The 17,028-nt window shown below is 55.8% G+C and overlaps 3 protein-coding genes across 3 annotated transcripts; 2 read left to right on the top strand and 1 right to left on the bottom strand.

The window, feature by feature from the left end:
* Nucleotides 1-2,365: 2,365 nt before the first annotated feature.
* On the top strand, nucleotides 2,366-5,328 carry INS49_001430 (uncharacterized protein; the record flags this gene model as incomplete). Its single annotated transcript, XM_043162259.1, has 3 exons — nucleotides 2,366-3,773; nucleotides 3,828-4,210; nucleotides 4,273-5,328. The coding sequence occupies 3 exons, from the start codon at nucleotides 2,366-2,368 to the stop codon at nucleotides 5,326-5,328; spliced, it is 2,847 nt and encodes a 948-aa protein (XP_043030765.1).
* A 7,352-nt stretch (nucleotides 5,329-12,680) lies between these two features.
* On the top strand, nucleotides 12,681-14,207 carry INS49_001429 (uncharacterized protein; the record flags this gene model as incomplete). Its single annotated transcript, XM_043162258.1, has 3 exons — nucleotides 12,681-12,981; nucleotides 13,078-13,410; nucleotides 13,729-14,207. 3 exons carry the CDS (start codon nucleotides 12,681-12,683, stop codon nucleotides 14,205-14,207), a joined length of 1,113 nt encoding a protein of 370 aa, XP_043030764.1.
* A 320-nt stretch (nucleotides 14,208-14,527) lies between these two features.
* Nucleotides 14,528-15,299, bottom strand: INS49_001428 (uncharacterized protein; the record flags this gene model as incomplete). Its single annotated transcript, XM_043162257.1, has 2 exons — nucleotides 14,528-14,812; nucleotides 14,886-15,299. 2 exons carry the CDS (start codon nucleotides 15,297-15,299, stop codon nucleotides 14,528-14,530), a joined length of 699 nt encoding a protein of 232 aa, XP_043030763.1.
* Between the last annotated feature and the right edge of the window lie 1,729 nt (nucleotides 15,300-17,028).

The raw sequence follows: 17,028 nt of genomic DNA, 5'->3' as shown, positions 1-17,028 counted from the left end.
CTGTGGCTTTTGCCAGCCTCATGCAGGTCCTCCTGCAGGCGAGGCTGGAGGAGTAACTGTCCGGCTACTGGTGCTACGGACATCCTCCAACTTCAGCAAACTGACGACTCTGCGAATTTGATGGGAAGTGAAAATCACGCTCGACTGTCAACCTGGATTCTTGCCTGCCAATTTTTATGAATCCTTCCTTGTTGACTTTCTTGTAGACAACGCTGGCGGGTGTCCTCCAAGGGGAACACGAGGGAAGTCTCGATATGTGTCTCCTTCTCATCCACATCCGGCAGGCCCTATTTCCATGGGAACTCACCTGCTCAGTCGTGGTCGTAGTGTAAAATTCTGATCCGGAGCAGGAAGAATGTAGTCTCATTGTTACCGTGTGGCGTATATGTCACCGTTCTCGTCGAACACGGTGGTTTGACCCTATCCGACCCAAACAAAGCAGCCAGCTGTGTCCGCCAGTAGGAACAACCCAGCCACTCGGAAGGAGGACGAATGGCACACACGTGGGTTTTGAAAGCCATACCCGTCCAAAACTAATGGATGTGGCAATCCAAGCTGTCTGTGGCTGCGGTCTGGGCTGGGTGGATGGCCCCAACGGACGCCAACCGGAGAGCACTCTTTCTGGGAGGGATCATCTGCGACTGCTCAGGTGCCGTCCAGGCAGAGGTGAACAAGTCACTACCACGGGACACCTCGAGGTATGACCGATCCTCCTCCTCTCGAGGTAATCAGGGAGTGTCTCAATGCATCAAGCAACGGGCACTGTTCCGATAGCCGCCCGCTCCCAGGCAAGGGGTAGGGTCGGCGTCGAGTGCCCATTGCCTCAAGCGGGCAGGTGAAGACTGTTCAGCTCGCACAAGTCTAGGCCTCAACGGGGCCTCGTGCTCAAGCTCAACCAAGCCCACGCTCAAACGCCCACCATGGGGCATGGCATGCCATCACATGGAGTTGGCACAATTGCCTGCCCGCCTCAAGTTGTTTTGTGCGCGTCTCGAGACCAACGAGGGCGTGGACAGGGAGGGCAAGGCTGTGGTGGCTGTCACCGTGCCGGCTGAAGCTCGTCGAGAGAAACGCCGACTCGTCCGGGATGGCATCGTCAGGGATGGTAGCCCTCCTTGGCGGTCGGCCGTTGGACACCCACCCAGGATAAAAAATGGCTGCTTGAATGGTGCCGGTAGCCTTCTCTGGCGAACACCGTGCCGGATCTCCCATGAGCTGAGAGTTTACTAGGTAATGCTGTATGCTGTGTGGAAGTCGAGGCTGGCATCTCCCGCATTGTCAGCAAGGGAAGAAGGAACAAGGTGCGAGCATCTCGGATTGGAATCCCGGTAGAGTAGAGAACAGAGAGGCACACACACACACTCACACACACACTCACTCACTCACTCACTCACTCACAATAGGAGTAGGTGATGCTGCTTATCAGGGGGAGGGGGTCTGGGCTGGAATGTGTGGGCTCTGCTCGGCCTTTTTATTCACTCATCAGGAGACAGTGTCCAGTGTTCGAGATTCCGCGCAAGGAAAGGTAGAGGTCGCCGGCCCAGCACGTTTTCTTTTCCCGGGTCCAACCTCTTCTCTTCCTCTCGACTGGTCTCAACTGGACGCCGACCAACGCTGCGCACGTACGCAAGCACAGCGACCCAACGCATTGCCCTCCGCCCGCCTCCCGCCTGCTCACTCTCACACTCCACCCACTCCTTCTGCTCTTTCAATCCCCATCTCCCAAAACAACAACCCTCTCCATCCCTTCCATTTCGACAACGCGACCTCCACGCAGCCACCTCAAATCAACAAACCGGCTGCTGGGCTTGTCTCCGTCACTCACCCGCCATCATACCACCATCGCCACTCGGGTCTCCACGACACGACACGACACGACCTGCAGCTGCGGTAATTGTCACGGGAGGAACTGCGCTGCACTGTGCTGCACACCGGCTGTCTGTCCTCTCTCACTGCTCTACAGCGACAACACCCAGTCATCAATTTATTCTACACGGGGTGGCCGTTTCAGCCCACAACACAAGCTTGGTCTTAGTCATCTGATCTGATCTGTTCAGTTCTGGTCCGGTCTGGCCTGGCTGTCCGGTCGGTCTGATCTTCATTGGTAGGCCTGTTGTTGCGGATACAAAAGGCCTTTCTTATGTGGACTTTGTCGCGCGCTAGGATCCCGGCCACACCCTCTTAATTATCCGCGTCCATTGCTCGTCTCCTGTTTGGACCTCACCTCACCTCGACTCGCCTCGCCCGCCTCCCCTTCCGCAATACGACATCAAGCGACGCGTCAACTCCATCAAACCGCCCGCGTCTGCTTACATTTGTTCATTTCTTCCACCGCCCGTCGCGTCTTCCATCGCCACGCCTCGGGATGGCCGGCCTCCTCACTGAGACTGCTCACGCTGAGCTGCTGCCTCTCCCTACGCCTGAGCCTGCGCTTGGCCCTGACTCCGTTGAGCTCCCTGCCCTCCCCTCCGAGTCGAGCTTCCAGTTCTCCGGCTTCCCGACCGATGCATCCTCCAACAACGCGTCTTTCACGTCCACGCCCCCAACCACTATTGCTGACGCAGCCAGCGTCGCCTCTGACACTTCCAAGCACGAGATTACAGCTACCATCCAGGCTCTCGACGCCCCTGCAGCATCCACTCCCGTTACCGGCTCTGCTGAGCCTGCAGAGCCCGCACAGCCTGCGGAGCCCGCGGAGCCTGCGGAGCACACTGAGCACATTGAGAAGATCGAGCAGACTGTCCAAGTCGCCACCGACCAATCACCCCAATTAGACCAACAGACCCCCAAGGCGTCCACACCAGATCTTGACAATGAGACTCCCACCCCAAGACGCGCTCGAACCGCGCGTGCGGCTGCGCAGGCCCCCGTCTACAATCTAGCCAAGCTCGCAGGCACTCACATCCACGGCAAGAGACGCGCCAATGGCGATTCTGTCAGAGAAAAGCGCAGGAGGACCATCTCGGGCGACACGCTGGTTGCCGACAACGGTGCAGGCACCAACCCCAGCCTCGACAGCATTGTACAGCGTGGCGTTGACGCGTTGGACATGAACTGGTCGCTGTCGGCCCCCAACTCGCCTTCGACCGCACGTGACGGCAACGCGCAGACCAAGTCTGCTGCGAACACCAAGAAGCAAAAGGCAAAGGCAGTTCTCGCGAAGCGCATATCCACACGCGCTTCAGGTGCGGCTGCCGCCGAGGCACTCATCACAAAGGCTGCTTCGGTGGGCAAGCGGGGACGAAAGATGCTCGAGAACACGCGCATACCACGCGAGCTCAGAAGGCTACAGGACACAAACGAGTTCATGGGCGTCGAGGCAAAACCTGTGCTTCATACTATCTGGAGCAATGGCAAGTATGTCGACCCTAACGAGTTGGACGTCGACGGCGAGCCACTCCGAAAGAAGGCCAAGAAGGAGCGCGCATCGACAAAACCCGAGGCCGAGGTCGAGGCTGAGGCGTCCAAGGAAGAGACTCCCACGGTTGCGCCTAAGCAGAAACGCGTCAAGAAGTGGCTGGACAAGGGCCTGTATGCAGGCCAACCAGCCCCATTGGACTACACCAAGGGGATGAGTGCTGCCGAGAAGAAGAAGCTTGCGCAACTGCCAGAGCTCGCCCCGACTGGAAAAGTGAACAAGACATTCCCACTGCCCATGTTTGCCGGCTTGAGACTCCTAATCAATGGTCGTGATTTCAAACTGCCATTCGATGTTTGCAACCCACTGCCACCTGGTCAGCCCAAGCCGGATGAGTGGCGCAAGATGACCAAGAGTAAGACGACTGCAGCCCGGTATTTGGAGTCTATGAACTGACTGTTTCTCCTAGATCGATTTGTCGGCGACGCTGGGACATACTGGCGGAAGACGGACCATTTCAAGGACTACCAGTCAAAATGTATCTGCAAGCCTGAGGACGGATGCACCGAAGACTGTCAGAATCGCATCATGTTGTACGAGTGCGATGACACAAACTGTAATGCGGGCAAGGAATACTGCCATAACCGCGCTTTTCAGAACTTGACTGCGCGCACCAAGAAAGGCGGGCGATACCGCGTTGGTGTTGAGGTTGTCAAGACATCCGATCGCGGCTACGGTGTGAGAAGCAACCGGTGTTTTGAGCCTAATCAGATCATCATGGAGTACACTGGTGAGATCATCACACAGGTGGAATGCGAGACACGGATGACCGAGAAGTACAAGGACAACGAGGTGAGTTGTGTGAAGGGTCAGGCGCTCTGCATGTGGATCAAGGGCTGACATCTGTTTTCAAGTGTTACTATCTCATGGCGTTCGACCAGAACATGATCATCGATGCGACGACTGGCAGCATCGCTCGATTTGTAAACCACTCATGCGCACCGAATTGCCGCATGGAGAAGTGGATCGTGCATGGTCAGCCGCGCATGGCGCTCTTCGCGGGCGAGAAACCCATCATGACTGGAGACGAGCTGACGTACGACTACAACTTCGACCCTTTCTCGGCAAAGAACGTACAGAAGTGTCTCTGCGGCAGCGATAACTGCCGTGGCGTTCTGGGCCCCAAAGCACCCACGATTCCTCGCGGCGAGGCCCTGGTCAAAGGTGTTAAGGAGACTGTCAAAGCCGCAACCAAGGCCGGAAAACGCAAGTTGGCGGCACTTCTTGAAGGCCAGGAAGAATCGGGTACTCCCAACAAGAAGCGCAAGGTGATTAAGGCTACGGGTGTCAAGCGTTCCCTGAGCGCAAAGGCCGCCGCGGCAGTCAAGAAAACTGCCAATAGCATCTCTGTCAACGCGAAGGCGGCTCTCTCCAACTCGACAGCGCCACCCAAGACTCCAGCCAAGACGGTGTCCGTCCGCAAATCGACGCTCGTCAAGGCGTCCAGGACGTACAACAAGAATGGGAAGGAGTTGCTGCTTGCTGCGAGCCTGACCTCAAGTGCGGCCACGATTGTTGCGACACCAGCGACGGGGAAGTCGGCAGGCCCTGGCCGGAAGAAGGCCACTCCTGCAAAGGGCTCAGCGGCCAAGGCCAAGGGCACCATCAAGGGTACCATCACCAGCGCTGCCGGCAAGGGTAACATTAGGGGCACCATCAAGAGTGCCAAGCACACGATCAACAAGTCTACCGGCAAGAAGACGGCCACCACGAAGACGGTCAAGGCGAGGCAGATTGCTAAGAAGAGCATCTTGGAAGATGCCGAGGACGGCAAAGCGACCAAGAAATCGGCCAAGTCAGACCGAGCACCCACCGTTGAGGCCGGGTCCATTAGTGTCAAGGGCCCCCGGAAGGCGCTCGAGTTGTCCCGTACGCAGAATAAGATCCGCGTAGTGACAGACTCGGAGTAGACCTGACACAGCTCAGATGGGGAGAAGGGTTGTCGATGAAAGAGACGGTAAGCACAGTCTTGCAGAAGATTGTGCGTCCTGGTATTCAGAGAGTTTTACGTCTCGGCTCTGCTCGACCAGTTGACAGGGTGAGGATACTATGAAGAGAAGGAGGAAGACACGTTGGGGCCGCAGGAGCTCATGTAAGAGTATAAGGGGCATCATCTACGTCGGGGACACACGAGGAGGAAGGGACCAGCATTGCAGGGGCACAAGGTTATCTTACAAACATATTTTGCTTGCTACGCCGAGGGCTGAGTTACTGGTTTGGTTGTGACCTGCCAGGCAGGAAGGAGGAAAGAGTTACTGTCTTCAACCTCAGGGCTCTTGCGCGTACCGTGGCCGCCTCCCTCCCCTCCAAGGGCCGCTCCCTGGGAGCAGTGGGACTCTTTCTGCAGCAGGCATAAGAAGAAATGAATAATATGATGGTTTAGCTTCAATCCTCCTCGCCCCAGTAGCCAGGCATTTCACATACCTCCTCACACGCCCACGCGCGAGGCTTGAGGCTCTGCTATTCCGCCTTTTCCCCCTCCGACAGGCCTGCTTATACGAGAGCCTCGTCTACCGTCGACCGAGCCCTTAATTTGGTAGGGTGCGTGCCCCGGGGGCGCAGCGGCTTGGCTGCCGTAGGACTTTGGCGTGGCCCGTCCGCGGAGAAAGATGAGGGAGATGAGGCTCTTCTTGTCTCCTGTGAGGATCCAGGGGGCTGTGACCCACCACCACCCGCCTCTCCTCCTTCCCAACAGGCGGATTCCTCTTGCTCTCTGCATGCGTTCATCTGCGTGCACACGTGCGGGCATGCATCAATGCCCAACCTGGCTCTACACGCGCGCACGCACACACACACACACTATCTCTCTCTCTCTCTCTCTCTCTCTGTCTGCCCGGGCGGGGCTGACATAATATCCAAAGTACTGCCCTGTCGGGCAGAGCTGCATCTGCAGTGGATGGAAGGATGGAAGGGCGGGATGTTGATGGGCGGGTGGTTGGGTGGATAACGTACCCGCCCGCGCAGGTTTGGTGCAACATGCATACACTCAGTCCCTCCAGAGCCTGACTGAATTCAAGTCGGAGTCGTTTTGACCTACCCGTGGGGTAGTGGGGAGGGAGGGAGTTGGAGGAGCCGATTTGGCTGCTTACGCCGTGCGAGCGCGAGCTGATATGGGATTGGGATTGGGGTTCGTGACTAGACCCAACCTCCCTGACGCAAAGTGGTAAGTCTCATGGGTTGGATATTTGGAAGTTCACGTACTTGGGCCAACCCCGTTGAATATGGATGGGCCTTAGTATTGCCATCGCGCATTTGGGCGTATTCATCCATTCGGGACGGGTTGGTTTGAGGCGCGTCGTCCCTTTCTTGGCATGGTGGGGTGGTGTAGGTGCGTCTGCATGTCTGCAGTTGGGGAGGGCGGTTCCACAGAATTTCCAGGCAGTCGTGATGCAGAAGCAGCACATGAGTGTGGTAAAGAATTGGCTGACGAGTTCACCTTGACGCGTTGGTACCAGCTGCTAGTAAGAACGCGCGTCTGAGTGCTGTTGGCTGCCTGGAACAATTATCACGATTGGAATTGTGCGTCTCGGTACTGCGTGGGTGGAATGCGCGACTGCTGAGAGTTATGATGATCAAAATGTGTGCGGTCGAGAGCACGGCATGCAGGATCGCACTCGATGTTGATTGTAGTGTTGTGACAATGAAATTGGTATAGCCGTTAACGCCGTGTGTATAGCTTTTGGGACCATCGATAAGGCTAAGGACAGAGACATTTCCTGAAGACTCCTAACCCTGTGTGTAGACAAAATCAATATCGTGCCCGCGAGTCCTGACCGCCTGTCTATGGTTCCCCGACTAGCCCTGGAAGTTTATAGAAAAGCCACAAAAGGTATCTCTTCTACTATATGAAGACACTCGGGTCGGATCCTGCGATCCTGCGCATTCTTAAAAATTCAACCGCGCCTGTCTAGTAAACTTCAAAGGAAAAAATCCAACGCTCGCTTCGCATTCGAAGATCGTGATAGTCCTGAGTCAAAGCGGTGGCCACGATGGACTGGAACTAGCTCCCACTAATCATCTTGCGGCGGTGGATAGAGACGATGGCTGATATGAACCACAGATCCGGGCCGTGTTGCGGGGAGTTTCAGTGAGCGGAGGAGAGTAAGTCGGTGAGAGGCGTGAGCTGAGACGGTAAACTGTAGTTATAACTCTCCGCAGCTGGTTGTCGTCCATTGGTGGGGCCCAGGACGAAGGACGTGCTGCTGGGATGGCAGTATGTGGAAGGCTCGACGAGTGATGGTTTGGCGTTGGCCGAGACTGGTCACTTCTGGTAACCACCATCCGGATAGAGCCCCTCCCCTGACTGCGGTTGTTAGTGTGGTTCAGGCTTGGGAGATGTAATAACGTAGAAATTCCTACCAGCTGAATACAGGAAGCCTCATCGGCGAACCTTGTGTGCCTCCATGTGGCAGTTGCCGCACCGTGCCACACCGCAGCTCATACATTGCAAGGTCATGTGCGCGTTCATGCCGCCGTGGCCGCAGTAGCAGCAAGTCCAGATATAGACAACAGCACTCTTGCCCATATTGTGTATGCGATGTGTTTTGGTCTTTGGGAGGATTGTGGTGGGTTGGTTGAATGTATTCAGGACTCTGCTGGGTGTTCCAAGTGAGGAGAGCTATGTTATAGCAAATGATGAAGATGAGGTAGCAATAGAAAGCGTGATAACGGTGGCGAGAACCTGGAGACACTTATACCCAGCAACGAAGGGAGAACGAGGCGAGACATGAACGTGTATTTCCACTTTGTGTATTCACAGCCCTCGTAAACAGGCATACCAGAAACGTGAGGCGGCCAGGTTGAGGCGTGAAGCGACATAGCCAGCATTGACGGGCCGCAGCACTTGCTGAGGGTGAATCGCAAATGAGCCTGGGCCTAGGCAGAGATGATTCAGACTTGCCATGAGGACTCAGGACAAGTGCCTAGCCCCTGGGGCCGCCGGTGGAAACCGTCACGCGTTCGAGTATGTGCCGAGAGGCGTCCTCCACTTAGAGGTCGAGACGGCGTTGGTCCAACAGTTCACCCACGCATATGCCTCGCTGCGCATGAACAGTCATCGGCCATCCCACGCCTGTGCCCCATGGCCCAGACAAGTTGGCACCCCGGGGGACGGGGTGGACGCCTAGGATGACAGGCAGAAAGCAGCAGCAGCGTCAGGGACCTGGAGAAGGAGATTAGCCTTGCTAAAGATTCGGTGACAGAATAAGGCAGCGACGGGGCGCCAGGCGGGTGTAACGCGTGCGATTCGGTCTGGACGGTGGCTTAGTATATCCATGCTCCCAACGGCAAGGCCCGGTGACGGGGTGAAGAGTAGAGTAAGTACGGAGCAGGAGGGCGATGGCGGTGCGGACTGTCCCGGGGCTCTGGGTCGGGGCCACATGAGTGGTGAGCGGCCGTGGAGAGAGATTGGGTATCCCTGCGGATGGCGGTCACGCGGCAGAATTCCACTGCTCGCTGGGCCCCGGGCCGTGACGTCGAGAAAGGTTGTGCTCGTCCGCGAATTGAGCAATGGGCGGAGAGATGGAAGGCAGGGAGAGACTGGGCGAAACTGGCTCGCTGTCCCCCAACTGGCTGCGCATTGGTCAGCCGGCCGTTGGAGGGGATGCGGCTCAAAATTCTCCAACCTCCCCCAAAAATGGGCCGGGTATAAGCAATTGCCTCCACGTTGGCGGGGCAGCAGCGTCGGATACTCCACTTTGTCAAGGCCGGCAAGGCACCAACGTGTGAACGTCCAAGTGTCTGGCACTCGGCTTGACTCTGCAGCCTTGAAGCTTCCTCGAACCCAGCCATTCTCACGCCGCCCTAGTGCTCTAGACAATCAAACAATCAAAGCATTGTCCCTCCTCTTGGACCACATGAGCTCTCTGACTGGACAAAGACAGCCAATGTCCTCGCTCGGCCGGGTCCCAACCCTGTGGTTTGGCCGCGCTGGTGCATCGCGTCGTGCAGACTGGCAGGGCGACTCTGCGCAAAACCTCCAATGAGCATGGCCATCCTCTCAAAGACAGTCTCTGTTGACTCATACCAACGTCGGAAAGGGTGTTGTGTGATCTCGAGACAGGCCGTCGCAGAGCCGCATCGTGGCTGAGCCGGTATTCTGTTGCTCCCAGCCGCTCTCCGTGCTCACCCATCAACGCTGGATCTCGGTCCCGTCTGCCTGGACACTAGTGTCCAAGGTGAGTTAGGTGACCCACAAGGCTGATTCAAACCCCTTAGGGCACCCTGCGATGCCGTGTACTCTCACCCTCCTCCCCTCGGAGTCATCGATGACCCGGATGTGCAGAGCCGCATGCGGGCTTCCTGTCGGTTGAGCCGCATCGCCTGGCGCCCCCCCCCCATCGAGCCACGGCTCCCATCCCCCCTCCATTCCTCATTCCTCCCGTGGTGGACGACGCATTTGCGACTTCAATATCCTTCGTGGGACGACGTGGTGACCTTCGTGGGACGACGTGACAACAGCTTGTCGTCGAGATAGTGAAGAGCAAAGGTTCTGGTGTTGAAAGCGTCGAACCGATATCCGCGTCACCGTGACTTGCCATCCCTGGGAGGCTCGTTGACTTCCAACCAGGGTATCTTCCTTCCATGGACTGAGCGATGACAGCCAACCGACCCCAGCATGCCAACAACGAGCAAGCTTCCTCAGCTTTCGTCTATGCCTGAGCTGAAACTGGACGACCCAAGCATGGAGTCCCTAACAGCCCAGACAGATACCGTTGGGAGACCAACGGAAAGCGTTCCCAGGGGGTTGTTGTGTTCGCTGCAGCGTGGTGTACCCGTCCAGGCAGGCCTCATCCGATGTTGCTAAATGCTTCGTTGTTCCGTGAGAATGCATGCAAGCCCGCCTAGGCCCGCTGCCTGTTCGGTGGTGGTAGGTCGAGGGCTTGTCGACATCACTTCGTATCAATCCGTAGGCGTGAAGAGTTGTCGTAAACGCAGTCCTTCGAATCCAGTGTCCCCTGAAACCCCCATCATATGCAAGTGATATCGGATTCAATTGAGAGACCAATGAGATAAGAGAAACACTTGGGGGAGATTGTTGGCCTGGAACTGCTACACAGCTCTTGACCCCTGCTCAGAAATGCCTCTCTTTTGCATCACCTCGTCTCCGCTTTAACTGGAGCACAGAAGCAGGCAAAGAGGAAGTGCATGACCAAATTCGGAAAGAGTTCGAAAAGTAATAATAGGATCATCCGAGTAAGGTATTCCAGAAGGCTGATGAGAGGGAAGGTGCGACCAGGCAGGCAGTTTAGGCTTCTGAAACTCTTGTGGTGTGACCTGCTGCTCACTTGCCACACTTGAACAGTGGGAAATGTGGTACTCACAAGGACATGAAAAGAAGAGACACCGTGTATATATAGCGAATTTTTGGCGTGAGGATATTTCTGTGGAGCTGAGCCACCGGGAAGCGGAGGGAGGAGCACTCGAACTCATTACAAGCCATTGCGAAGTCTTCGGGGGAGGCGCGGAGTATTTCCTGGGAAAGTCGAGGGCGAGAGCAGAAAGAGCGCCCAAGCTGCAGGCGACGTGCCAATTTATATCTATGAGAAGGTGAAATTGCGGCTCAAGAGCCTCGAAACACCAGGTGAGATCGGGCGGCGAGTATGCCTTCAAAGACAATGCCGGTGCATGACTACCACACCACCCACACACACCCACACAATTCGGGCAAATTGTCTGCTCGACATATTCGAAGCTGCCCTCCAAGGCTCCAGCATGTGCTTGATGATTGTTGCTGTTGTATCGGTTCCGCTGACCAGTACGGAAGGACCTAGCCTTGTGTGTCCAGAGAACAGCCGCCCAATATCATTCGTCGGCCGGGGGCGGCTCGTAGACTCTGCAAAGCAGAAACAGAGCCTGTCGCGCATCTAGACTGCCAATTACTGATCGGAGGGCAGTGGTAGAGCAGTGACTCCATGTTGTGCTCACGACTTGGCACAAGCACCGGCGATACGTGCAAGTTTTACACCCGACACAAGGCAGGTTTTCTGAGTGGCACAGCAGAAAATTGAAGTCACCCGTGTGAATCCGGGTTTTCGTTCAACGTTGTGGACGTGGCCCATGGCAAGGTAGAAGTAAAAGGAAAAGATTGGGTTGATATAATACGTGATCAGTAGTGATGGCAGTTATGGGGCGCTGCAAGAATGATTCATGCACCATCATGGGTAATCATCCGAACCTCGAGTCCGTGATATCCGGGACTTCCAAGTCGACACAAGGATTCACGCACGGTCGAAGAGCCGCACAGAGCTTAAAAGACTTTCCTCTCCGAGCGAACTACCAACCATTGGACCAATGAGGTTGCCACTGTCGTCTGGGTTGGTGTCATCAGTTGCAGCCTGTTCACACTGTCGGAAAGATGGTGGAGCAGGTGGCCACACGCTGTTTAAATAGAGCAGTCCTGGTTGGTGGCACCAAGCGCGTTGACGCCACGGATGACCGAGTGACTGGCTGGACGCCCCTTCATTAGAGCTTGCTGGCTCTAATCATCTTCGGAGGTTGGGTTGGCATGGTATGATTATCTCCGTGAAAGGCAGCTGAGCCACCTTTGCTGTCGACAGCAACTCGAAAACTCGTAAACTCGGAGAAGCGAGTGGCGAAATCACTGGCTGCCCAGACGACAACCCAAACCAGGAAACGGACTAGACGGCATGATTGGGTGGCCAGACTGGCAGAAGATGAAGCTGATTTAAAGTAACAGAGCGCAATTCGAATTTCAACGGCGAGATGAGAGTAATCTGTCAGGCCCCGGCGCGGCCGACGATCCGAGCTTCAGCGCCGGCAGTCCCTGACAAGAAGCAGATGAGGCCAAAGACAAGAGAAGACGCAGCCCATGGCCGTAATCCCACGCTGCTTCCCGGTGACTGGCCACTCCTTCCCTTTTCATCCTCTCCCTCCTGTTCCTTCTCGCATGGGATAGCGGCTGAGACCAAACACTCTGCCCAGGTGTGGCCACGACCCTGGTCCCGCCTGCTACGGGTTAGTGAAGGTACCAACTGATCAGTACGACTCGAAACAATCCTTCTCGTCCACGCGTCTCGGTCCACCCCTGATCCTATGCCAGGCAGCAGGTCCGGTCCTGTTGGCCTCTGGCGGTCGATTGGGTTGCTGCATTATTGAATGCCACTTGGTGCTTTGGTCCTTGGAGGTGCTAGGATCTTCGAAGAAGGATAACTGAAGTATCATTGTACGACGTGCGGACCCACAATAGCCTGTCTGCCAACTCGGCTCTACTGTTAGCCCCTCGGCAAGGCAGTGATCGCCAATGCATGGCAGGGCACGGACCCTCAGGATTTGCGGCGCTCTCCACACGTCACTCGTCCTATTATTATCATCCTTATCCCCCGACCATCCGCAGATTGGCAGTTTGGACGCCCGACGACACCTCCTGTCCACCTCGACGGTCGCGCGTCGTGGCGCTACCATGGCCGCCTCGCCCAAGCTGTTCCCCAGCCCGGAAGCCAGGAGCCACAATGCCGCCAACCGATGGACAACCCGTATAATTCCCATTTTCCTCCTCGCGGTCATCGGCTTCGCTTGCTGGGCCCTCACCAAACCTATCTGCAGTGAGTGTAACTCTGCCACGCGCAACCGCACAACCAAGAGCTCCATCCAGAGGACAAAGACAGAGATCGCTAACACAACATGTCGCACCCACGCAGTTGACTTCTTTATTGCTCGAAACCAACTCGGCAGCGCAATCGTCCTTCTCGTCCTTCACTACATCTTCCTAATATTAATGCTCGTATGCTATGCCCGTACGCTATACGCTGTTACATACAACGCGGGCGTTGTGCCCCTCGAACCGAAGCTTGGCCTCGAGTCCTTCTACACCCGCGATTTCTACACCTGCCGGAGCGACGGCCTCCCAATATGGTGCTCCGACTGCCAGAACTGGAAGCCTGATCGAGCCCACCACTCTGGCGAGATCCAGCGGTGTGTCCAGAAGATGGACCATTACTGTCCTTGGGCAGGGGGAATGATCGGAGAGACAGGTAAGCGTTTCTGTATATTTTATATAAAAGGCTTTCTGGTGGTTGACTCATCGCGGATTATCCATTGCGAAGACTTGTCGTGAAGGCTGTGACACTGTTTTGATGTAGTGATGCAAGAACCATGCCTCTCATCCCAATCAATTTCTTTAGAATGTTGACTGATTTGTTCTGCAGCCTTCAAATTCTTTATACAATTTGTCACATACACCGCTTGCTACTGTACAATTTGCTTATCTGCCGGAGCGCATGTGACCAGAACGCTTGCGAACGAAGACAAGGATGTTTCGGTTCCAGCGATCATTCTGATAGCCTTTTCAGCTTTCTTTGGCTTGTTCTCATTCACCATGGCCGCCATGTCACACGGCTATGCCCTAAGCAACATCACAAACATCGAAAACCTGAGTCGGAGGACCAAGGTTCACCAGCTCGCCATCCGGATCCCGCTCAACCAGACGCCGAATTCTGACAATAGCGCCATGCCGAGTGACTATGAGACCATAACTTTCCCACTGGCAAATCCTAATTTCGACGGGAATCAATTCATATACGAGAACCAGAACGGCGCCAACAGAGCCAGCCAGCATGCCCCGGAGCACAAGTTTGCTATCGTGAAGACCGAGGTGGGCGAGAATCCGTGGGACATGGGGAGCTACTACCAGAACTGGAAGTCCGTGATGGGGGACAAAGGCGTTTTCGACTGGCTTCTACCTCTTCGGCTCTCTCCCTGTTGCAACTACAACGGCGAATACCCCACGGGCCCGGTGGTGGATAGACTGCGTGAAAGTTTGAAGAAATGATACAACTCAAAACACCCAGACCTGCATTACGTTCTTAGTGAGTGAATTGATGCGCTCCCGGGCTCCAAGCTCAATCATCAAATTTCGATGTTTCTGTGATCATTTATTGTTCCCAGATTGCAATTCTCAGGTCTCCTCGTGTAATTGTGACCACAGGCGTCCTCAACAAGATTAGCTACGCGGATGTGTAATCCGTATGGCGTGGACCGCGGTGGAAAATGCTGGCCGAGGCTAACTTCTTGTGCAAATTACAGATCAGAACAGGGAGGTTCCTCCAGAATCGGGTAATCCATGCTACCAACAGTACAGGCCTTGTCATGTCAACGCAGCACTGCCGGCTGCCATGGCCAGGAATTCACAAAGCGCCCGCTATAGATCGCATTTGAACCAGTCTGGGCAGCGCCTTCGCGTCGAAAGACCCGTCGGCCCTCAGCCATCGTTCCGGGTGGAACTCGTCCATGTCCGGATGCCAGAAAGACGGCGTTGACGTCCAAGCCCAGCAGGGCCTTCCAGAAGGCGTAGTAGGTGGCGATCTTGAAGTTGTCCCGGAAACAGACGGGCCTGTCGCCGACGACGCGGGCCCTGAACCGCCAGAGCTCAATCAGCTAGGAGGCGATTCGTTGCATAATGGGCGCGGCCTGGTCGCGGAGGATGGATGGTGTCGCTCCACAGCCTGACCTGGGCCCTCCGCTCCGGGCCCTTGACCTTGGCGAGGCTGGACCCGGGAACGATGGGCTTGAAGGGGAGGACGTGGGCTGGGGACTTGTCGAACTCGCGCAGCCGGTTCTGCAGCAGGTTCTCAATCTCGAGCGTGTCTTCGACCTGGACCAGCGGCGGCCAGAAGGGCATCAGGAACAGCTCGATGATGGGGCTCCCGAGCCGCTCGAACTGGGAGAGCAGCATCCTGGCCGGGTCCCGGTGGCGCTGCGCCTCAGTCGTGAGCTCGGGCATGTCGCCAAAGAGCCGGCGCGTCGAGTGGGGGCTGTACGGGATGCCATTGTACGGGCGGCGATGGGTAGCACGATGGCAGAGGTAGGCCAGAAGGGTCAAGATAGGGAGCGCGATCGTGACGGCTGTGCTGGGGGCTGCCATGGTGGAGGTTCATGGTTGGTGGGTGGGTATGAGACCGTGGGTTCTGCCTCGTTGAAGGGCCTGTTGCATTCCGGTTGTACTTCAGGTTCCACAGGAGAAGGGCTGGCAGCAGCATTTTGCAAGCGGACTCCTGAATGCGGGCGGGGGTAGGTCCTTTGTGTGTGCTTATGGCACTTCAACGAAGTGCTGTGTCTAAGAGTCCGAGTCAAAATCTAGAGCATGGGACGCTTGGTATTGTGCGCCGTGTTGTTATCTCTTACTACCGGCGAAGCGGCTGAGGCGGCACAGCAAACCAAGAGGATATAGAGAACCGACAGAGAGAGAAGAAAATAATGCCTGCAGCCGAGCCATCTCACCGTGACACTGACTATGTAGCCCGACGGTTCCCAAGGAGACTTATTGAGTGTGTGGTGTGTAAGTATAATGTAGGATGGTAACACACCAGATGGAATCACGAGAATATTGCTGTACGTGCCACAACACGCGCCTTTGGTTTCCACCGCATACTGGGAATGATTCATGCGTGAACTCTTGCCAGAAAAGTCGTATGTTGGGGGAAGGAGGGTGCCATCAGGATAAGCAGAGACCCCAAATAGGGAAATCACTTTCGCGTTACTCCTCGCTCAAGGCTACCGTCTCGCTTCGGATGCCGGTTCAACATGCAGCTCATCATGTCGAGGAACACCACGCGAACCCATTAATTTGTGAAGCTGCGGCATACATGTACAAGGGAATGGTCTCAAGACGCCTTAAATATCATGGTGGAGTCCGGCGGACTCCACCGTCCAAACAGGTCATACGTCCACAACATACACAATGATCAAAGTTGGGAGAGGCGACGGCGTCAAGGCAGGGGGGGAACACTACCCAACCAACGGCCTGCATGAGAGGTCACGGGCAGAGCCGCAAGATTTCAGGGGTCTCCGGACTTCCAGAATCTTGGAAGCTTTGTCAAAAATTTGAAATTCAGGTTTCTGATTTCTGGGCGGGCCCCAGCTAGAGCCTCGTGGGTGCCTAGCTGGGTCACCTCGTGGCAAGCCTCCCTCATCACATACTGCCGCCCTGCCAGCCCAGATCTGACCGATATTCTGCAGCCTTACGCGTTGTTCCTCGTCTTTGCCCCTTCTGGAACCGAGTGGATGGGCATCTTTTCCACCTTTGGCTTGCTGACTAGCTGGCTCGCTTCGTCCCGCGATGTCTTGCCCCCTGCTTCATCGCACCCCGGAGCCTTATGGGACCAAGACACTTTGGGGGAAATCCAACGGCCTTCGTTGCTACCGTGACACAGTCTCAGAGTCGAGGTGAGTGGCGTAAAAGGATGATCATGAAAGCAGTCAGTCCGAAAAAGGGCGGCTGAGGGAGTGCCACAGGGAGAAGGATGTTGCTTGTTGCTTGTTGGCGGCCGAGGCGGCGACGAGGTCGTAATAGACCTTTCGATTTGTGTGATTGATTCATGTCCTTCCAGAAACCATCTCAGGGTCACATTGAGTACAGAGGCTAAACGAAAATATCCCGAGAATTGTGTGCGGAAAAAAAGGTCATTCCTGTAGATGGGCAGTCAACTTCCATCTCAACCGACTTCCTGACTGCCGCGGGTTGGCGACCGTGGCATCGGAGCTGACGCGTCGCTAAATCTATGAGCGGTGCCGTGAAAAGGCCCGAATGTGTCGATCCAAGGGCAGAAGTTCCTTGCTTCGTGCCGAGGCTCCTCGTAGACCATGAATAACAA

Source organism: Diaporthe citri (assembly GCF_014595645.1).
Source record: "Diaporthe citri strain NFHF-8-4 chromosome Unknown scaffold_1, whole genome shotgun sequence".
Classification (NCBI taxonomy): Eukaryota; Fungi; Ascomycota; class Sordariomycetes; order Diaporthales; family Diaporthaceae; genus Diaporthe; species Diaporthe citri.
Note: the sequence above shows the minus strand (reverse complement) of the source record. Positions and strands in the feature narration are given on the sequence as shown.